Source organism: Oryx dammah, unplaced genomic scaffold (genome assembly GCF_014754425.2).
Source record: "Oryx dammah isolate SB20612 unplaced genomic scaffold, SCBI_Odam_1.1 HiC_scaffold_26, whole genome shotgun sequence".
NCBI classification, from domain to species: Eukaryota; Metazoa; Chordata; class Mammalia; order Artiodactyla; family Bovidae; genus Oryx; species Oryx dammah.
In genome coordinates, this window is record NW_024070210.1 from 19,795,191 (window position 1) to 19,818,831 (window position 23,641).

The window sequence follows — 23,641 nt, forward strand, 5'->3', positions numbered from 1 at the left end:
ATTAAGTGCTCTACATGTGTGATATCCTTGAAACAGGGCCTGGAATAATGATCTTTCACTTTCTTTTAACTTTCAATGTCACTTTCACTGCTGGCAGAATGATCTTTTCACTCCATTGCATGGAGTAGGTGAGATAAAGGTGTTTTTTAATGATCGACGAAGAAAAACAGCATTGATATGGCAAATCTAAAAGTAACTGAATTACCCGTATTATTAAAAAGTTGGCAATATATAATGAAATTCCTAATACTTCACAGTGTAGTTTGGAAGATCAAAATAATTTGATACGTGCAAAAAGTAAAAGTGAAAGTGTTAGTAGCTCAGTCATGTCTGACTCTGCAACACCATGGACTATAGCGTGCCAGGCTCCTCTGTTCATGGAATTCTTCAGGCAAGAATACTGGGGTTGATTGCGATTCCCCTCTCCAGGGAATCTTTCTGACCCAGGGATCGAACCCAGGTCTCCCACTTTGCAGACAGATTCTTTACCATCTGAGCTAGGGAAGAAAACTTACAAATCTTAAAAGCCAGAGTTAGTACCATGTAAGTGCATATCCAGCATTCAGGACTCCTAAGGCAAAACAGTACTGCCTCTGAATTCTCACTCCTCTCAAGTGTAAAAGGCCAGTAACTGGAACCTACCATCCAGAGGTGCCATGAGGGTTAAAGCAGATGATGCTGGTAAAGAGCTTAGAACAGTGTAATGAATAAACATATATACTTATCTAAAGTGTCTTCATCATAAGAGATGCTTTCAAATTATCTCATAAGTGAAGATCCAGGACCATGATGGGAAAACTAAATCCAGAGTTAATTCAAATTTGCTAAGTCACAAGCTGTTCTAAATTCATGACAATGTGCAACCATTGCCGAGTTATTTCATCTTTTGATTGCCCTTTAGATGATAATAGAAATGGACATCAATCAATAGTGAAAGGCCCAGGAAGTTGTGAGGAAGGTGAACGTGAAAGCATGGGTAAGCCACAAAGCACATATCATTTCCTAAAACTTGGGGAATTACAATGTCAACTTCAGTTCCCACATAAATATCAGAGTCTAGTCAAATGAGAAACAAATTTTTTTATTTTTGTGAAATGCTATCTTTTATATCATATAGATATAACTTACATCTGTTCTTTGGTTCATTTTAGCTTTTAAAAATGATAAATGAAAAAAAAAAGTACCAAAGATCTGAAAGGCAAAATGCCATAATATAGCAAGCAAATAGTGTTTTCTTTATCTGAGAATAATTATGTGAGCTGTGAAAGTAGGAAAGATTTTAAAGGAATTATTTAAATAAAATTTAAAGGGAGATGTAGAGGCTCCTTTCAGTGAGTTCAGTTTTTTGTGCTAAGTTGCTTCGGTCATCAGCTACAGTCCATGGGGTCGCAAAGAGTTGGACACAACTGAGCAACTAACACACAATTCAAACTATGAATCTCTTTAAATATAAGGATGTACAAAGCATGAAATTTCAAAAAATGATGACACAGATGGAAACTAACAACATTTTGCAGTAATTCAAATGCATTAAAGCACCTAGAGGCATTCCTTTTTTTAAAATCTGTTATCTGTAAAGTCACCAGAATAATCAATTTCTCAAAAGGATTCCAAGGCATTAATAAAATTTCCTTACCAAAAATACAACTTCCCAGACTAAGCCCCTAAGTATGTGTGTCCTCTGTCTTTTATCAGTATAATCCTGGGCTTTAAACGCTATGAATACATAAACAGAAAGAGAGGCCAAGTAGTGGTATCCCTTAGTTCAGATACAGCGCTGGTCACACAGAATAGCAGGTTTTAAACTTCCAGATTCTACTGCCTAGTAAAATTTCCAAAATAAAATTGGGAGACTTATCTAGACTGCCAAACTGTAGTTTCACTGAGAAAGCATTATAGAAAACATTTAATACATATGATCATCAATAATTTATGAAAGAAAGTCAAAGTGAGGTCGCTCAGTCGTGTCCGACTCTTGGCAACCCCATGGACTGTAGCCTACCAGGCTCCTCTGTCCATGGGATTTCCAGGCAATAGTGCTGGAGTGGATTGCCATTTCCTTCTCCAGGGGATCTTCCCGACCCAGGGATCAAACTCAGGTCTCCCGCATTGTAGACAGACGCTTTACCGTCTGAGCCACCAGGGAAGTCCTATAATTTATGAAGGATGGGATAAACAGTTTAATATCCCCCAAGATGAGGGCAGGAGGAGAAGGGGTCGACAGAGGATGAGATGGCTGGATGGCATCACTGATTTAACGGACATGACTTTGAGCAAGCTGGGAGACAGTGAAGGACAGGGAAGCCTGGCATGCTGCAGTCCATGGGGTGGCAAAAAGTCGGAATGACTTATAAGTGACTGAACGACAAAAATAAAAATAAGAAGCCCATCATTTCAGAATAATGGGCAGTTTTGTGAATTAAATAAATGTACCTGTAAGCTAAATTCATTATAGTGCTTTCATCTTTCTTTGTGGAAGTGAAAGCTGCTCAGTTGTGTCTGACTCTTTGTGACCCCACAGACTAGACAGTTCATGGAATTCTCTAGGCCAGAATACTCTAGTGGGTAGCCTTTCCCTTTTTCAAGGGATCTTCCCAAACCAGGGATCAAACCCAGGTCTCCCACACTGCAGATGGGTTCTTTACCAGCTGAGCCACAAGGGAAGCCCACGAATACTGGAGTGGGTAGCCTATATCTTCTCCAGTGGATCTTTCTGACCCAGGAACCGAACCGGGGTCTCCTGCATTACAGGTAGATTCTTTACCAACTGAGCTATCAGGGAAGTCCTGTGGATGGAACCATAAAGCATTTATCACAGAGCAGCACTACCTGCGGTCTAATATTTTGTAAAGACTAAGAGAGGCATAAAACGTGCCAGGGATCCCATAAAATATCTATACTTGGGGCAATCATTTTTTAATTTAAGTAAAACCTAGGGTGAAAAGGAAAAAAAATTGTCCTTTACACAAAATAAACTGTTTAATATGTTGATATTAGAATGTTCAATGTATGATTATACTGTATGTGTGCATGCTAAGTAGCTTTAGTCATATGTGACTCTTTGTGACCCCACAGACTGTAGCCCATCAGGCTCCACTGTCCATGGGATTCTCTAGGCAAGAGTACTGGAGTGCGTTGCAATGCCCTCTTCCAGGGGATCTTCCGAATCCAGGGGATTGAACCTGTGCCTTTTGTGTCTCCTGAGTTTGAAGCCAGGTTCTTTACCATTAGCACCACTGGGAAGCCCCAAAATCTCATCCCTTGTATTATCAACGTCTAAATGTTGTTTCCCTTGAACCTGTAAAATTGAATCTAATCATCACTTTTCTACTCTTCCTTTGTTAGAATAAATGCTCAAAACATTTACTGGAACATAGCACCCAAAATAGTTCAATTTATGTGTCAATAGTCTTCTGAAAGTGTTAGTCACTCAGTTGTGTCCATCTCTTTGCGACTTCATGGACTATAGCCTGCCAGGCTCCTCTATCCATGGAATTTTCCAGGCAAGTGTACTAGAGTGGGTAGCCATTCCCTTCTCCAGAAGATCTTCCTGACCAACAGACTGAACCCAGGTCTCCTACATTACAGGCAGATTCTTTACCATCTGAGCCACCAGGAAGCCCCAAGCATTCAAAGTGCTCAAATTTACACGTTATAAATATGGATACTCACAGTCTACTTGAAATATACATATGGAATAGACATTAGCTGTGCTTAAGATGAATGAACAAAAGGAGCAATGATTAGAAAAGTTACATCTAATATCTAATAATATATTCCTGTCGGCTGAGTTAAAAGACTGAATCATACCTTTCAACTGTTACTTTGCACTATAATTCATTTTAATAAAATTCAAATTTTTGCCTAATTAAGAAAATTCTATCAAAATTTGTTCATAGAATGGAATTCAATAACTGGACTAATTTTACTTTTGGAAGACTCTTTAAAAAAAAACGCAGTGGAATTACCACTCAGTCAAGACACATTATGGCTAAAATATTCAAAGAAAGAGTTAAAATAAGAGTATATAAATACAATGTCTAACAAAACTAGCCCGTATGCTCAAATGATTCCAACTAGAATGTGGATACACTCTCCAGTTAGCAGATTACAGTTTTGCATTCTCTACTCTTCTGTCCCCTCTATATGAATTATCCTATCACTCACTTGTATCTGGATCAATGACCTCACATTAAGGGTTAGGAAGTATGGAGGTGAGAAAATCTTGAGTATTTTCATTTTGTTACATATTAGGATCCAGATTTTTAAAATTCTGCATTTTGTAATTAAAAATCTTGATGAAAATACATCCCTGGTGGTACTAATAGACTAAAAATTAAAGCTTTTAAGAACAGTATGGTATAGTGGTTCCCAGTACACGCTTTGAACTTATTAACTGTGTGATCCTGGACTTATTACTTAATCTCTCTGTGTCTCAGATTCCTCATCCTTAAAGTGGGGATAAAAATGGTACCATTCTCCTGGGGCTGGGACGTAAGTTGGGATAATATATTAAGGTACTTAAAACAGAGCCTGGTGAATATGTTCATTAGTATCAGCTACTGTTATTGCTATTACTTATTCCTGGAGTATCTGAAAAATTCACTGCATTAATGGAAGATTACCAAAAGAGTTGAACATTGTTTAAGTACCATATCAGTCAATCCTGACATAGAGAATTTCATCAGATGAGAAATGTTCAGTGAGTTAAGAAAAAAGAAAACGAGTAACTGCAAAGAGAAGATCCTTCATAATAAATGGTATCAGTTTTCCCCAACAAAAAAGAACTCCTCACGTCTGATTCTGGAAGCTTAGTGGGAAGCCTGAGCGGCAGAAATGTCCTCCCCTGGAGGCCACACTTACCCCCTGCTCATCCAGCTTCATGAGCTGTTCTGTGACTTTGGGGGTGTTGAAAGCCAACCGCAGGCACTGAACATTGAGCTCAGGAATCACGTGCTCCAGCACCTCCTTCAGCGGCAGCCCCCGAGCCGTTGAGTGCTTTGCCGTTGAGGGAATGGCATCCTCCAGCACTGACCCTCTCAGTGTCATGAGCTGAAAGAGAGACACACGTCCAGGGAGATGAGTAAATACAACCAGTGTGGGAGTTGGAGGTGACAGTTGATCAGTTGAGCCAGTGAGGGAGAAAGGATGAAGGGAGTGATGTAAGATACTTTATGTAAAAAAAACGAGCCCAGTACTTTCAGGAAGACCCAGGCAAGTCCAATGGAACTCATCATCAAGCTTTCTGAGGACATGTCCTTAAACACCAAAGAGCACACGTTTCCTTGAAGAGCTCAGGAAGACCAAGGTCTCCATATAGCTATACAATGTCACTTACACAAATACCAGGAAATTAAGGAGATATCTCAGAGACTATCTGAAGACTAAATGCTTAGAATTTGGATGTTATACCTTTTTGAATTGTAAGAGGCAAGGGCAGGGGAAGAGTTTTAAATTTCATAATGCACTGTTGACCAGCTTAAACTATTCCTAACCCCAAATGCTGCTATGATAGGACAACGATTACAGTTAGTACAGCAGCCACTGTCTACAGCATTTAAAGTGACTTGTGCTTTCCCCCTATGTCTTAAGAACTCTATTATTATGAAATATAAACATAAGCTAAGATATTTCCTTAAGCAATGATGATCTGTTGAAGCAAAATAGCTTTCATGTTCAAGAATCTTCATGTGACAAAGTTGATAGTACAATTTAAACACTCTATGGAGACTTAAAGACAAAACCATTAAGTTGAATGAATTTCCATTAAGCATGTAGGTTATAAAGCATTATACTGCAAAAGGAGTAAGTGTTGAAGACCAAGTGTGGTGTGAAAAGAGGGTGAGAGGTAAGAAATATCCATCCAGGAGGATATATGTACTAAAAGAAACCTAACAAAGTCAGGTTCTATAACAAAAGCAGAAAAAGGACTGCTACGGCTCAGGGCATAAGGAAAGGCCCTCATGGAAAAGTGTAGCACTAAAAAGGGGCCTTCAAGGAAAAACTGTACAAAAAGACAGTGTCAGAGAGCAAAGGTGTGGAGATGAGAAACGGCAGGGTATGAGCAGGAAAGAGAGACCAGTGTAGCTAAGCGGGATCTAAGTGAGCCGGAGAGGGTTGTGGGTGGGCCAGAGTCCCCAGCAGAGTGTACCTCGAGGGGTGAGCATCTCACCCAGAACCAACAGGCCATCTCAGAAACTGTTTGCATGGGGATGATGACGTAAGAAAATTCAGTTGCCAACGCCCAAGGAAGAAACTACAGGCAGAGAATACAGCTTGAAAGAAGCTGTACTGTTCAAGTAACAGGCAAGATGGTGTGACAGAGAATTACCAGGGAAAATGGAAACCAAACGAAGAATCACCAGGGAAGTAAAACCTGTAACAGGTACCAACTGAAGGAAAAGAGAGATGAGTGTAGGAAAAGCCAAGTTCACCAACTTCTGACTCTCAAGACAAGAAGGTGCTTGAGGTTATTTGTAGTCTATTCATTTGATTAGTATCTTTTCTTTCATTTATAGTCTGTTTGCAAATAACACTTGGGTAAAAAAAAAATCCTTTTCTGTGACTTAATATCTAATTTGACAGCAATGATTTTTGTTTCATTTCTTACATCATGAGAAATAGCTGAACAACTCCTGTGCTCCTACTTTCATTAGATAATGCCTGTCGAGGGTCAGGAAGTTACAAAGGCTGGTCGGATTTCCAACTGAGAGAGCCCCAGACCAGGAATGCTAAGGGAGCAGTGCTAATCCTGGACCACAGGAAAATAGCAGCCCACCTCAAGAAAAGTCTGAGCAGACGAGAAAAAGAATGACTCAGTTTTATACCTGAACCACCAGTGTTACCGGTATGTTTTGCTAATGACTTCCAGAAACGAGCAGAGAATCCTCCTATATGCCCGTACACTTATGCTTAAAAGCACTCACGCCAGAGACTTTTTGTTCATAAACAAACAGCCACACTTACAAATACGTGTAAAGTCCTGTTTTTGGTTTCTTTATACTGTGCAATGATTGTTTCTATTAAAATGAAAAATATCTGTTTGTATTTCTGTTATCTTGATGCCATTTATGAAGCAACTGGAATGTCACTTTGGAGACTGCTTTCTTTTTTCTTGAAGGGAAATTAATAGCATGAGAAACCCCTACCAAGGCATAAGAATTAAGTCCTACTTTATTAAATAGTCAGTCAACTGTCCATCCTACAAAGTGCAAGAGCTCTGACTGGATCAGGACCAACATCCAGAGATATTTCTATCAAAGGACTTTCATTAGTGTATTTCTTTGAAAAGTCTCATAAAGATATTACAATTAAACCTATCGGAAAGAAAAAAAATGACACTAAGACAGTGGTAATGAATTAAATAAACGAGGGAGGAAGAAAGGAATGACGTGGTGGAGGACTATTTTAGTTGTTGGGTATGTAGTCATAAATCCCATGGACAGAGAGCCTGGCGGGCTACAGTCCATAGGATCACAAGAGGTGGACAAGACTTAGCAACTAAACCACCACCACCATGAACAACTTGGAGTCCTCAACATCCCTGAGCTTATATTCAAGTAGGGGGAAGACACAAAATGAATACAATACGTTAAGTACAATGTGTGAGACAGTGGTGTTCCTGGAAAAAATGAATACATAAATAAAGCCTGGAAGTGGGATATGAGACAGTACAAATTTTAGATCTACTGGCCGAGAAGGCCCCTGAGGCTTAACAATAAAGGCCAGAGGGAAAAGAGAGCGATGCCCACAAGGACACCTGGGGGAGAACACTGATTACAGAGGAATAGGGACCATCGCAGCCCAGGCAGGGCTGTCCTCAGGTTGCCCAGAAGAAAGGAGGCCACTGCGGCTGGAAAAGACGAAGCGAGGTCAAGAGACAGATATGCCTGGACTCCCGGGCTAGGGAGGAGAAGGGCTTTTTCCTGGAAGCTGGAAAACCCTAGAAGGATTCTGAACTGAGGAATCATAGATCTGTACTATATTTCTAAAGGATCCCTGCTGGGCTTGAGAGGATGCAGACCTAAAGAAAGATGCAGGAAGAAAAGAGAAGATGGTGGGGGTCTGGGCCCAGGCAGAAGCAGTGAGCTGGGAGGAGCGGCTGAATTCTGGACACATTCTGAAGACAGAGTCAACCAGTTTTATGGTGAGACCAGCTCTGGGGGCAGGGTGGGGGTGGGAGAGAGAAGTCGAACAGGACCTCCAGGTCTCTGGCCTGAACAACTCTAACAAAAGGGTTGTCATCGGTTAAACATTAATTTGAACATGAGAGCAGGTGGTAATGAACCATAAACATTTGACTTGGATATTTCAAACAAAGGGTAAGGAAGTGGCCCCCAGGGCCCATCCAATGGGTTGGTAGGAAAAGGACCAGGGAATTCTTAAGTGTGATTTAACTGTAATTACAGGAGGGAGGTGTAGGTGGAGCATTTGAGGCTGAGGCAGGGAGAGGCAAGAAAACAGATGAAGGCGAGCGTGGTTCCCCAACCTCGGCAGAGGGACCATGTTCACTTGGGTCAGCAGTTGACCTGGAGAGAGAGGCTGTGACCAGCCATGGCATGCAGGCAAGGCAAGTGGGAAGGGATGATCATGGACAGCAGAGACAGGATCTGAGAAAGAAAGAAAGAAAGGGCCACCTTGGAAAGCCTCAACCTCCAGCATGAAGAATGACAGGATAGGGGCAAGAAGGAACTGAAATGAAACAAAAAATACAGAAAAGCAAAAGGATGAGGACGACTCAAATCAGAGCGGCTTTAGGAGGTGGGGAAAAGGTTAAGCACAGAAGGACAGAAACAGGTGGGAGGAGGTAAGCGGCTCTCAGGAAGCTGGTGGGGTCTGAGGACAGCTACCTACATCCAACTTCAAAAACATACTGTGTTCCCCGTGCTTTTCATGTTCAACAAAAGAAAGACCTGACCTGCTTAATGATCAGCTTTGGCTTGGAGAAAAAGGACCCTAGAGTATGTACGTTCTTCATTCCTCTCGGGCCACTCAACATAACACGTTAGATATTAAAGCCATGCCTTTAAACATCCTATTTTTAATTTCCCAAGAGCTGAAGCTGAGAAGCAATTACTAAGTGAAGCCAACCCCTACAACCTGTCTTGTATTCAATGGGGGAAATGAAGCCAAATGTCCTATTTAAACCACTTTCAAAACCATTATTTTCCACCTGCCTCAAGGGGGTATTAGGCATTAATGCATGACAACAATCCTAAAGTGATTTGGCTCAGAGAGGCAATAAATTGATAGCTGGCATAACTATACACATGTTTAGAAAGAAAACAAAAAAATCCCTCATAGTCCCTGATAGTCATGAGGTCATTTTTTGAATCTGGAAATCAGGCAGAGCTTTAACAGTCTCTACATGACAAACTCTAGTGCTCGCTTTTATTTTACTTTTGAAAATAAATATACATATATATAAATATTTGAATGCCACGTGTATGTATTTGGTTGCTTAGTCACATCCCACTCTTTGGGATGCCATGGACTATAGCCCACTAGGCTCCTCTGTCTACAAGATTCTCCAGGCAAGAATACTGGAGTGGGTAGCCATTCCCTTTCTCCAGGGGATCTTTGCAGCCCAGGGATCGAACCTGCATTGCAGGCAGATTCTTTACCATCTTTGCCACTAGAGTTTTTTTTAATGCTTTGTTGGCTATTTGCTTTTAGGTTTCCTTTTAGACTTCCCTGGTGACTCAAGAGTCCCTTTCCTTTTTCCTGGGGCAAGAAACTTCCTCAATAATAGTTTGAAAATGTGAGTTAAGTTTTAGTTGACCCCCTCTGGCTCCTCAAGCTGGCTCGCTGCCTTCCGGCTGCCCAAGCAGGATATGTAATACCCAATTTGGGATTCTGAGGACTCCAATTTCCTTGGGTCACACTCAATGAACATATCTTTCTGTGAATCAAAATTCCCATTCATATATTGCATCTACCCAAAGCTAGATGGGAAGAAAGGGTCCAGATCTAATCATGATGTCCACCCCCGTCACCATCGGAATGAATGAAAGGGCTCTTTGTTTATTCTACAGACATTTGTAACCATGTGCTATTAAGTTTAATTGCTTTGTTACTGCTACGATTCTATTTTTTTCTCACTTAAATTAAGCCTCAAGTCTTCCTCATGTGTGACTTACCTCACTAGTTCTAAAAATTATTCGATAGTTGTAGGGAGATCCATTTTCTTTCGTTTCTTCTGGTTTTTCCCTTCGAATGCTCACAGCCACTGGACCAAGATTCTCATCGGCCCCAAAATAGTTCCAGTGTTCTTAGATACAATAAGACAAAACAAAATTAGAATATTTACAGCACACTAAAAAATGTCATATGCTGCTTACTATTTATATCACTCAGAAATTATATCAATAAAATATAAACATATTTAACAAAAATTAATATCCTTCACTGAATTATAAAAGTAAAGACAGCAATCAATGTAGGTTTAGTCTCAGAGGTGGTCAGACAACAGAGGTGGCCTGCTGAGCTTTTTTTTTTTTTTTACTACTCTGCGACTCACTACTTTACTTTAAAAAAGAAATTTGTGTTATTGCCCTATAAACAGGCTATACTGTATCAGGGCTTCCTAGCTTTTATAAAAACTGCATCAACTAAAAACCACATCAACCAACCCCCCCCCCCAAACCTACTGAGAACAAAGTTTGAGGAGACGCATTTCCTGCAGATTAAAAAAGATTTCCCTAGGGACTTCCCTGGTGGTCCAGTGGTTGAGACTCCATGATCCCAATGCAGGAGACACAGGTTCAACCCCCGTGTAAGGGAAGACTCTGCATGCTGCACAGCATGGCCTAAGTAGATAAATAAAACAGATCTCCCCGGACCAGAGAGAGGAAAGAGGTCTGAGAGTTACTTGGCAGCATTCTGCTCCCACATTGCCCAGGTTCAGACAGAGTCTTAGCTCAGAGGAAAGAGCTTCAAAGTGCCCCTGGGAGGCAGAAGCCCACACTCAGGGCTTTGGGCCTCACCAATGGTTCCTGCATAGTAAGGATCAGAGGCATCCACAGGGCTGCTGCGTCTGGAGGGATGTGAGGGCTGGGATAAGGGCCTCTCCTAGGCCACCAGTGTGGCCAGGTGACTGATGGCCACTCAGGGCCCTCTCCTCAATGTCTGGCATTTCTCCAGACTCCAAACTTTAGAACAACCTTGGGGGTGGGGGCAAGTGTCCAAATGACTAGTGTTGACTTTATCTTCCTCCTAACAAGAAGGAACGCTGGGGTCAAAAGTAAATTAATTTACAGAAAAGGTAAAAAAGTGCTATTTACTTACTGTACACCTAAAAATTAAACTTGTTGATACAGACAAAAGATGTTCACAGATGAGAAAGTAAAAAAAAAAAAAACAACAAAAAACCAAATACATGAAAAGTTAGAGTAGATAACTTACTTTTCAAACCTCCAAAATACTTATTTACATTGCCCTATTTCATTTACATGTGATATGATTAAATGACCGAGTTGTGACATGGTGGGTTATTCTCATACAAAATACATCAATATTTGAAAATACATGTTATTCTCATACATAATATGCATTTGAAAATCTATGAGAATAATTAATAACAGCATAAAATATCTAATCATATAGTTCTAAATTTAGGTAAAACATATGAAAATGCTTTGCAAGTACCAGAGAATAATTATTTTTAAAAAATCATTAATACCATGAGCTATCTAAGAATATTATCACAATCCATGGAAATACGGGAAACACAATGAGAATACAGGCAACAAGCATCTCATATATAGACAGCTGATACACAACCCAATAAACATCACAAAATCCATGTACAAACACTTATGTACACCCTCAAAGCATAGCACATGAGAATCACACTCAGAGGTTATTTATTCTCACTTTGCACATTTAATTACTCTTACTTTGCACGCTTAATTTTAATAAGCGTGGTTGGTTGTCTGGTCTTCAAGCCCACAGCTTGATTTCAGAGGTGTGATAATTCCAGATACTGACAAAGTCCAGAGTGTAGGGCTGATAAAAATTTGCATGCAGACAGCAATGTGACAGACAACTGACAATAAGGAAGAAAACAAAAAGGGAGAAGATAGAAACAGGATAAAAAAGCGGATGCGAACTGAAAGAGCAACAAGACAGCAGTCTGGGGACATTTACTGAAGGAGCAAAGGGCTTCACACGCTTCAGAACTTCAGAGACCATTTTAACCCTGCAGCACAGAACACCGATGGACATGTCAAAGATGACCGTGATGGACATGTCAAAGATGACCGTGACATTCATTATATCCTGTTCATGGACTCTACCCCTGACTCACCAGAAACTCCTCAAACACATCCCACAAAGCTCAGGAAGGGCAGGTGAGACTGCTAGTCTTTGCTGGTGGAGAAATTCACAAAGACACGGGGCCAATACCAATTACCGTCAGTAACCTCCATTCCTCCTCAAGCTGTCCCTGGTCAGCTCTCGCTCCCCTTCTCCACTGCAGATATTTCAAATATTCTCTGTTCTCCTTCAAACTCCCCCTCATCTACCTTCTCTCAATCTCGGCAGATAATGCTGTCCACATCACAAAGAAAATAAAGAGCCCTTTCAGAAGCAACTGCCTCACTTTCTACCATCACTCACAGACTTACCTGGATCCAGACTTTTACTTTCTTTGCTTTATAATGTAAACCCAGTCTCTCCTGAAATTCTAGCCTCCACTCAATTCCACCTTCCTAGGGACACTGATGCCCAACTACCTTCCCTGTATCTGCAACTTGACCTGTCTGCCTGCTCATTCCCATCACCATTCAATCAGGCTCAGGCCTCCTTTATCTTTAACTGCAACACTTGCCCTCAGTTCCTTACCAACCTCCAGGTACCTCCCTTCTCTTTTCTTCCACTGGAAACTTCCTGAATGAGATACCTGATTCTTCACTTTAGGATTCCTATCATCTGACTGCCACTGCACTGTCACCAGTCAGCCACAAAGTTGAAACAAACAGAAACTCTGGGTCCTTATCTTGTGCAAACTCCTCATAACTTGCCAATGGCGTTTCCTTCTGTTTCCCCCCTAAAAACACTCAGCCTCTCTTGGTTTTTCTTCCACTGGCCCTGGCTCTTCTTACTCAATTTCTCTTTCTCTTCCCATCTAGAATCTTCTGTCCTCTCCCAACGCTGATTACTCTCAAGAGTCCACATGTCCACTCCAGACATCTATGAGCCCTAGATCTTCACATTTAAAAGATGTCCCATTCTTTACCAAATAAAACTCGCGATTTCTTTGTCCCATGGCATCTGTAAAAGTGAACCTATCACCTTCCACACAAACCGATACAGCTCTACCTGCAACTCTGGTTCGAGTAACTGCTACCACATTCCTCTAGCTACTTATGCCTGACCGCCCCCCCCCGGCCCCCCGTCATGCCCGCTGAATTCCAGCTTTTAAAGAGCTCTGAAATCCACCTACTTTTCCTCCATCCCACTGCCACTGGTTTATCCACATCATCATTCCCCCGGATGTTTGTGAGTTTTCTGACAGATTAGCTTTTCATGACTGGCTTCTAAAATGGAAGCCTGACCGTCACTATTAAGTTTCAAACCCTCCGCTGCTTTCCCACCAGTCCTTGGATACTACTCAAGCCTTCTCAAGGGTCCTCATGGCCTGTCACCAGCCTGTCATTCCAGTTTCAACCTGGACCTTCCATCTGTCTAAACTCTGAGAACCAACCATCCTGAACTTGTCAACTCACTGTGCCTGTCTCACCTGAAACACCCTGTCTAGGACATTCCACCAACTAACTCCTCTTTACTTGACTAAGTCCTTGCATCCTTCAGGGTTGCATCTGAAATAGTATTTAGACATCTTCTCAAAGACTGCTTGAACACTGGAGCAAAATGAAAGTGTGTACCTTGCATAGTAATGATAATACTTTATTTTAAGACTGGTAAGAGAAATACAAATTAGGGAAACTAAATAATACATTGTAACTGCAAAAATTTAGAAAGGTTACTACAGAAAAACATGAATTTATAAAAATATAAATATTGAACACAATCATTTTAGTATAAATTGGCAGGTAATACAGTGTTATTTAAAAAGAAACTAATCCTACCTAAAAATGAAGAACGTTGATTTTAGAAAATGAATCATTTAAACTTTTTTGTGTGTCATCATCAAGCCCTGGCTAGATCTTTGTGTGCTTTTTCCTAGCTGCTGAAGAAGTCCGTTTCTGAGCTGAGGGAATGCTGATGAGACCATTTATAAACTAACTTCTAACACTTTCTTCAGACTGTGTTCAAAAAACCCATCTCTGGTTTGATAACTCTGAGAAGATCTTTTAAAAATTTATGTGTGTTTGTTCAGGAACATCAATCTTCTTTTATTGAAAAAGAGCTCTAGCTGTTATTTCCAAGCAAGCATTTCCATTTGGCCTTCATCTATTTCAGCTCCATCAACAGAGATGGAGATACTGTTCTGGTTTCCTGTGTTAAATTCACCACTGTCACGATCAGACTCTGCTTGTTCAAAAAGTCTTTCAACTTGAGTAAGAATTATTCTTACAATAAATGCCTTGTTTTTTGGTCTACCATCCCATTTTTTTTTTTTTTTCTGTTCCTGAGGATTACAAAACTATAGGAAAAAAAAATCCTTCTGATGTGAATACAACTTTTTCACTTCAAAATTCAAATGCAAGTGTAATTTGCCAACAGAGAAGTTTGGTTCAGCAAATTACCTTCAACTCAGTTTTTGAGTCTTTAAACTTTGATCTCAAGACAAACGACTTTTTTGTAACTAAAAGCTAGCCTTTTAGGATCCTGAGTCTGGTCCTTCAGGCCACTCTTGCTGCTGCCTGTCCTTCACATGCACTGGACTCCACTGCTTTCCTCTTAGGACCACAGTCTCGGGGGAGCACGCTGCACGGGCTCCACGCTGCAGCATGCGTACTTCCCATCAGCCGTGTATGGGAGGCACCTCCACCCTCTGCTAGCACCAGGGTTTCCATCAAACGCAGAGAGCTCTTCCAGGCATACCTACAATCAGCTTTGTCTTTTGTGGGGTGGAGGGACGGAAGGGGGAGAGAGGGTTCAAGTATGGGGGAGATGCAGATAATTAAGTGCTCAAGAAAGGCCAGGAAGCCGTTGATGATGAAAGACGGAGGAAGGAAAGGGGAGGAAAGAGGGGCTGGAGACTCGAGTAGGGTGGATAAATCTGCTGATGGATGAACTGAAATACGGGGATTACACTACCAAAAATAATGATATTTCTGTGCCAGCATACTGGAATGCCAAAACCTAGTACTGCAATCACTACATTAGAATGATATAATGCAGTGAGGTGAGGCACTTTGCCAAGCAGTCTAATATTCATGTCAACTATGAAAATATAGACATTGCCTTCTTTTTCACAGATGTGGCAATTATGATTTAGAGAAAATAAGTCACTTGCCAGCCACAACCGGTACACAGCAACACCAGAACTCAAACATATTAAGTATCAATTCCAAAGCTCATTTGCTTAGCATTACATATAATGTTATCTTCCCAAACATTTCTAAAATTGTATTATGAATAAAAATAGTTAAATAAAACGTGATGTCTAAAGGGACTGACTAGCCAGATCACACAGAAGGCTTTATTTCCTGATGTACTATATTGCCAAGGTTTCACTGTGTTTAAAGGGAGAAATATTCATGTTTTATCCACGTAGTGCTGATTCCGCTCACCTTCAGTTTTAGTTTTCATCGTTAGCACCTAAACAAATTTTTAACTTTAGTTTTTATTAGTTCTGGTTCTTACATTTAAACAAGGATGGTACAAAGAACACCAATGAGTTCTATTACTAGAACATTCCACACAAATAGCCATATTTCTGGCTGACGCAGTCACAATAATAAATAATAACACTTTCACATTCTTAGAGAGGGAACACAGTCAATAGTTCAAAGCTCCAAATGATTAGATCAAGTACAGTCACATTACCCAGTTATGAGCTGCAGATAAGGATGTGTGCACGAGGCATAAAAAGTTAAAAAGCCTGGCATTTTAATTGCAAAAGAAGGAAACAAAAATAAAGTCACAAGAGTTACAGGGCTTCAACCAACAATTTTTGGATTGCTCATACTGGTTTTCATAATATTTGCAGATTTCACATTAGCATTTCAGTTGTACATTTCCAGAGACCAGCATAATCTGGACTATTTGTAATTATGGACAAAAATCTTTTTTATATATAATTTTTACAATTATAAAGTGAAAGTCGCTCAGTTGTGTCTGAGTCTTTGCTACCCCATAGACTACACAGTCCATGGAATTCTCCAGGCCAGAATACTGGAGTGGGCAGCCCTTCCCTTCACCACGGCATCTTCCCAACCCAGGGATCAAACCCAGGTCTCCCACACTGCAGGTGAATTCTTTACCAGCTGAGCCACAAGGTGCATGGCTTAAAATATTTCTTTAGAATTGTCAATTTAGAAATTTAAATAGGGGAAATAGACTGATACACAGAAATAAAAGAAACAGAAAGCAAATAAAACAGCTACTAACTCAGGCCTCAAAAACTTAGCAACAACACTTCTGAATGGAAAAATGGTCCTTGGTAGGGCTGGAATACATTCCTTCAGTGCTGGTGACACCACGAACTGGTACCAACCATTTTAGAAAGCATTATAGCAACATATGTTAAAGTCATCAAAATGGTCACATGCTAACCTTAATTACCCAAAATGACTATGTAGAAGGAGAAATGAAAACTCTTCCATTTCCTCTAAAAAAGGCATCTTAACTCACTGTATGACAGGGGTCCTAAAGATACTACTAAGCAGATATGCATGGGCCTCATCTATTAGCAGGTCAAAGAATGGAATGACAACAGCATTACTAGCTGGAATCAAAATCATTTCACCACTTTGAATATTTTAAATTCTTTTTTCCTTAAAATAGTCTACCTGGTGGGCTACAAGTATGTCAGCATCAGTGCAGTCAACATCATAAATTCTACCCTCAATATTTCCATTAGACAGAGAATCTAGATGCAACTGGGAAAACCACTCACCACAGCACATGCTTCTATAAGGTACTTATCTTTGCCTATTGAGTTCAATTTGTTCATATGCTTTGTTTTCGTGCAACTTACAACATCTAAATATGACTGACAACTAGGTTAGAAAGAACAGATCTAAAAGAATTAAATGAAAAAGAAAACACAAGCAACAACAGTATATTCTTCTTTAAAAATGAAAACACAGATTTGCCAAAGTGGAGGTAATAAGGATTCATGTGTTTGAAGAATGGCTCTTTCTGAGAAGAGCACCACACAGAGGTTCCGTCTCTGGTCCCCAAAGGGCTCATCCTAATTATAAGGGTGGAGGTTCCATGAGAACTAAATAGCCTAGGACTTTGCATCGTAATCAAAAGCAGGTCAGAGTAATGGACGGGGACATTTACACAGGACTGGCCACAGTCCAGAATTCTGTCCCAAAGCATCCCACTAAGCTTGTAATTATGGTTGCATAAGAGTAATTGTCCACATTTACAAAGTGCACAGTTCTCTGAAGTTCCAATTCTTCTTTCCATAGGTAGCTCTTAAAAATTAGGGTGGTCTATTTGACAAAATTATATCATGTTGTTAGGCTTAAAGCCTCACATGACTAAGCAGCCCTCAGAAGCCCCCCAACCTGCCAATAAAAAGTAGACTTTAACAGAAGTAAGGCTGACACTAATGAATTGCATTCAAATGATGAAAGGAAAAAGTACAAAGAAAACTCTGTTTGAAACAAAGGAAAAACATTATCACTGTTAAAAGGGGAAATTTTTAATTGACTATTATCTATGACAAATAGCCAACAATTCTACTTAAATAATTCAGTCTTACTTGTGATCAATGAAATTGAAACGTTTTGGACCTACAATAAACATTCTAAAATAAAAACTGCAAATACTCAAGGTAGCCAAGAAAATGTTAAACACTACACAGTCTTAAAATAGGAGTAGAACCTTTCTGGCCTAAGCTTTCTTAAGAACAATTTGGCAATAAAAATCAAGGTTCCCATAAAATTCACACCATTTCACTTACAGGACTCTACCTTACATAAATAATTGGACATGTGGGGGGAAGTTGCATAACAAGAGCATTTATGTAAGGTCAGCAGCTTTTAAACTTGTCTATAGAAAGAAATTAGGGGGTTCATGAACTTGAATGAAAAAAATTTTTATCTTTATTTTCACTACCTTCTAAAGAAATGTAGCCTTTCCATCAATTATAAATGGAGTCAACCAACTATAGTAACATCAGCTGCACATGTGGCTTTGACACCTACAGAAATCAAGAGATGTTTTCATATCATATTATGGTTGTTGTAGACATATCAAAATATCAATTATTCTCATCACAACTTTGAAATTATGGTAGTTATCAGAACTGATGCTAGATCCTTTTGCTAATATAATAAAAAATAACCATCTATATTAGTATATTGCAAAATTTTTAATACTCTTGCAACTGTAATTTAATATGCCTAGTTTGCTTTGTACTTTTATGCACTTAAAAACATTAGTCTAAGGAGAGTCCATAGGTTTCAACAAATTGCCAAAGGGGTTAGGTGCCATCTTACGTGCCCAAAGGTCATCCCAAGTACCAAAACACTTAGGATGACATAATGTAAGAATTATTTATAAAAAGGAAGTAGAAAACTTGAATTTAATAACAGCTGAAAGACTTTAAATAAACAATGGCAAAGCCAATCATGGAACCATGAAAAAATATATAAAACTATTTAATGATCCTTATTTTGTTTAATTAATGAGTATATATATTAAAAAAGAAGTAAAGTAACTAGTAACCACACATGATTAACTGCCTTAGTTTCTATAGTTGCTAATTTTTCTGTAATGAATATATATCTTTTATAATAGGAAGATTTTTAAAAGTATAAAGAAAGTATTTCTACAAATATGGCAATTTTTATAAAAATGGTTTACAAATGGTCACTGAGAAAAAAGAATATTTTAATAGGAAGCATATTATTATAACTCTTCAGGCTTATTGTTATTTCATACTAATTTAAAAGTCAGCTCGGGGAAAAAAAAGTATTTAATATCCAAGCAAAAGAAATTACAATGAAATACCTGTTTCTAACTCAATGTCTTTATATATTAAAACAACAACAACAAAAAAAACCCCAAACCTTTTGTACCTCCTTATCAGGGACACTGCAGCAAGATGTCTGTGTAAAATGTTTCTGAAATATTTGAAAGGAAGTCCCCCAGAAACAGTCAGAAGTTCAGTCAAGGTAGAAGTCACTGAAGCTCACGAGGGCGAGACCATGCAATGTGTCTCAAAAACTCAGTAGAGCCACCTGCTTCTGGACTAACTGTCTCAGAGTTGCTGAGCCTGCTTCTGCTGATGCTTCAACATTACTGAATGCATCTACTTGTTGAGAATGCAGTTATGCAAGTCCCTCCTCTTGCCGTCCTGAGGTTCAGGTGCATGGCCTCTCCATACAGAGGAGGGGGTTCCATGAGAGGATGAGCAAAGGAATTGGTAGGATAAAAGAAATGTTTGCTGAGCACCAACTTTTTTGGTTGAAATTAACAATGAGGTATGCATTTGAAAAACAGGTGATAAGCTTTATTATGTTATCAGCTTGTACTGAGATAACAGATCTAAAGGGCCCTTATGTCCTTGAGACTGCAAAACAAAGAATAGAAATTCTTTGGGATACAGAAATCAGTAGCATGGCATTCGCTCTGATGTACTTTGACACAGAAAGTTGAGGAAGCATTTCCATTTCCATGTGGATGGTTCCTATGTTAGCTCCTGTTACTGATGTACCTGAAGGTTTTCTTTTTCATATTTTATCTTGACTTCTGGACTGACAGAAAAGTTGTAAATATAGTACAAGGAGTTTCCTTACACTTACTCCTTGGAAAGAAAGTTATGACCAATCTAGACAGTTTATTAAAAAGCAGAGACATTACTTTGCCAACAAAGGTCCATCTCGTCAAGGCTATGGTTTTTCCAGTGGTCATGTACGGATGTGAGAGTTGGACTATAAAGAAAGCTGAGTGCCGAAGAATTGATGCTTTTGAACTGTGGTGTTGGAGAAGACTCTTGAGTCCCTTGCACTGCAAGGAGATCAAACCAGTCCATCCTAAAGCAGATCAGTCCTGGCTGTTCATTGGAAGGCCTGATGTTGAAGCTGAAACTCCAATATTTTGACCACATGATGCAAAGAGCTGACTCATTTGAAAAGACCCTGATTGAAGGTGGGAGGAGAAGGGGATGCCAGAAGATGAGATGGTTGGATGGCATCACCGAATTAATGGACATGAATTTGGGTAGACTCCGGGAGTTGGTGATGGACAGGGAGGCCTGGCGTGCTGCAGTCCAAGGGGTCACAAAGAGTTGGACACGACTGAGCGACTGAACTGATCCCTAACCCAGTCTCCCCCAATGTTAACATCTTATATAACTACATACAGTACAATCTTCATTAATCAGAAATCAAGAAATTAATATTCTAATACTCAAATTTCTCTAGTTTTTCCACTATGCCCTTTTTGTTCTGAAATCTTACTCATTATCCCACATTGTATTTAACTGTTATTACTCCTCCTTAGTCCCCTTGCAGTCTGTTACAATTCCTTACTTTTTTGTGACCTTGACACTTTTGAACAGTATTTCCACTCAACTTGGTTGTGTCTGTCTGGTGGTTTCACGTAATTAAACCAAGGTTAGCTCAGTTGGTAAAGAATCTGCCTGCAGTGCAGGAGACCTGGGTTCGATCCCTGGGTTGGGAAGATCCCCTGGAGAAGGAAATGGCAATCCACTCCAGTATCCTTGCCTGGAAAATCTCATGGACACAGGAGCCTGGTGGGCTGCAGTCCATGGGGTAGCAAAGAGTCGGGCAAGACTGAGCAACTAACACTTATGCATTTTGGGGAAGAGAATCACAGAAACGACGTAACCTCAGTGCATCATTTCATAAGGTTCATGATAGAGACCATGATAAGAGTTCCTTCTATTAAGGTGACATGTACCAGTTTGTTCACTGTAAAGTCACTCTCATTCTTCTTATGATTTATAAATATTTTGGTGGGAGATACTTTGAGATGATGTAAATCCTGCTTCTTTCTACTCTTGTTTCTTCTCAAGGTATCATCCACTTACTTCAGCATATAACACTTGTGTGTCTAAGAAGGTTTACAATAGTAAAAATCAGTCTCCAGAACGATGTTTTGGGTTAATGGGGATCAATTGGTGGTCTTGGTTAATTTCCACAAAACCACCATGACCACACACAGACTTGTTGGTGGTCTCATTTCCTGAAAAGAGAGGAAAAGGAACTGCAACATATTATTTAGTGTCCAGACTGTAACAGAAGGTCATATACACAGAGGGCCCTCCCTGCGTCTACCTGATGCTATGAATACAAGATACACTGGCTCCCCAACTCAATAAACTTTGTGCTTTGCATCAGCACCAAACATTTCAATTATGAAATAATTGCTGAGCCTAGCCTAATCTGTTGTGGTCCTTGCCTTCAAGGATTGCTTAGACTGGTTATAAACCAGGACACCATAGAAAGTGCTGGGCAGAAGCAGGGACACAGGGTGACTGGAACAGTGCTGGGAAAGCACCTGCACCTTTAGGAAGAAGGGGGTTACTCAGAAGCCCAGGAGAGGCAGGAAGACCACCCATCCTGATGCATGGATGGGAGAAAAGGCAGCTCCATGCAGGAGGGGAGTAGGCTAAACCTCTCCCAACCTGTCACCCACGTGGGCTGGTATTGAGCACTGCGTTCACTACCCTCTTGCTACATACCCTCCTCCCTGTTAGGGTCTCGCCTACTTTTCCAGTGCCAGCCCTCACTTCCCCCCAGAAGGTGAGACCAGCTGGGGGAAAAAGACACACAGCGCTGCAGGGAAGCCTGCCACCTATACCTATCTGCCTTGGCCTTTGCGGCAAAGATCAATGGACCAAGGAAAACCAACATCATAAAAGGGAAAAAAAAGACAAACAGAGAATACAACTCAGAAAATACAGATCATGCAAGGGAAAAAAATGAAAAAAAATTATTTAAATAAATACCAATGGAGAAATGTGGGGTATATAAAATAAGGATAAACTATTAGAACAATAACTACAGGAAAACAAAAATAATGAATTCCTGGCAAATAAAACTATGATTATTAAAATAAAATGAAAGCGCTGGAGAGTAGAATATAGAGAGGTACATATCAATTTCTGAACCGAAAGATAAAATTAATATATAAATAAAAAGAAATTGAAATTATGAAAGAAAAAAATGGAGGATAAAACCAGATAAATCCATCATCTATCAAAATGGAGTTCCAGGTAGAGGAAATAAAGAAATTATAAAAGATTTTGTTAAATGGTTTTTAAAAATAAGGAAAACTTTTTCCCCTGGTGATCCAATGGTTAAGATAGTTGGTGCTTTCACTGCTAGGGACTGGGTTCAGTCCCTGGTTGAGTAACTAAGATCCTGCAAGCTTCATGGCACAACCACCCCCCACCACCAAAAAAAAGATCAGGAAAAAAATTAATGTTCTAAAGCTTCTCATTTGTCTTAACAGTACTCAGGGCAAGCTACAAATACCATGAAGGCAGGTTTATTTGCTTTGGTTCTCCTCCAAGCACCATAGCTGACCCAGACTAGATGCTTTAAAAATATCATGCAATAAATGAATAAATGTATGAATGTGCAGTTGTTAATTTTTAAAACTACTTAAAGATATTAAGGGCACTGATTAATAGGAAATTGGGTAATAAATCTGAATGTAAGAAATACACAGGTACACAAAGTACTATATATAAATAAGCAAACAATAAAGATCTATTCTATAGCACAGGGAACTATACCCAATATCTTGTAATAACCTATAATAGAAAAGAATCTAAAAAAGTATATCTATCCATATAAATGTATGTATAACTGAATCACTTTGCTGTACACTTGAAACCAACGCAACAATATAAATTAACTATCTTGAATTTAAAAACAAGAATGACAAAAAAGAAAAGATAAAGAAGATTACAATCAAATACTGAGTTTAGGAGACTGATTACTACCTCCAACTCTGCATTGTTAACTTTCATAGTAAGCATGTATATCCTTTTGTTTGATTTGTTTATCATCTGTTTCCTTTCACCAGAATGTAAGCTCCATGAAGGTGTTTCATTTTATTTCTCACTCCAAGCGTCCTAAACCATGCCGAGTATGATGAAGGCACTCATGCATATGTCGCGGTCCCAGACGTGCAATACTTAGTATCTCCCTTTCAGAAATGGCTCACAACAAATGCAGCCACAAGAAATGCAATTAGCTGAGAGTCTCCGGCTGTAGTATCTTCGGATCTTCTGTAGTTTTCCAGCCCAGACACACTCTTCCTGGGCAGCCCCAGGACTGAGTGTGCCTGGAGGGGAACTGACTGCCTAACAAGGAGCCGCTCTATTGCTCCTTTTCGTTTCATGGCATTGGCTGAGATTTTGTCACATGTCACAGTGAGCTGAGGCTCCTCCTGCCCACTTTCGTTTCTTCTCCCTTTCATAGTGTCAGACCTGAACTGTGGACTGAAGGCCTTTCCTGATAAATTCTGCTTCCTCTCCCCTCTTTTTTCACAGGCATGGCCCCAGGTCCCTAAC

The 23,641-nt window shown here is 39.8% G+C and overlaps 1 protein-coding gene across 7 annotated transcripts in view; it reads right to left on the reverse strand.

The window, feature by feature from the left end:
• SIPA1L1 (signal induced proliferation associated 1 like 1) overlaps positions 1-23,641 on the reverse strand; it is a 381,195-nt gene that overhangs the window by 103,975 nt on the left and 253,579 nt on the right. For all 7 annotated transcript variants that reach the window (XM_040226163.1, XM_040226162.1, XM_040226164.1 and 4 more), the window contains 2 exons: positions 10,140-10,270; positions 4,864-5,052 (listed from right to left, as the gene is read on the reverse strand). In XM_040226163.1, coding sequence (XP_040082097.1) covers positions 4,864-5,052; positions 10,140-10,270 — 320 coding nt within the window. The remainder of the gene's footprint in view (positions 1-4,863; positions 5,053-10,139; positions 10,271-23,641) is intronic.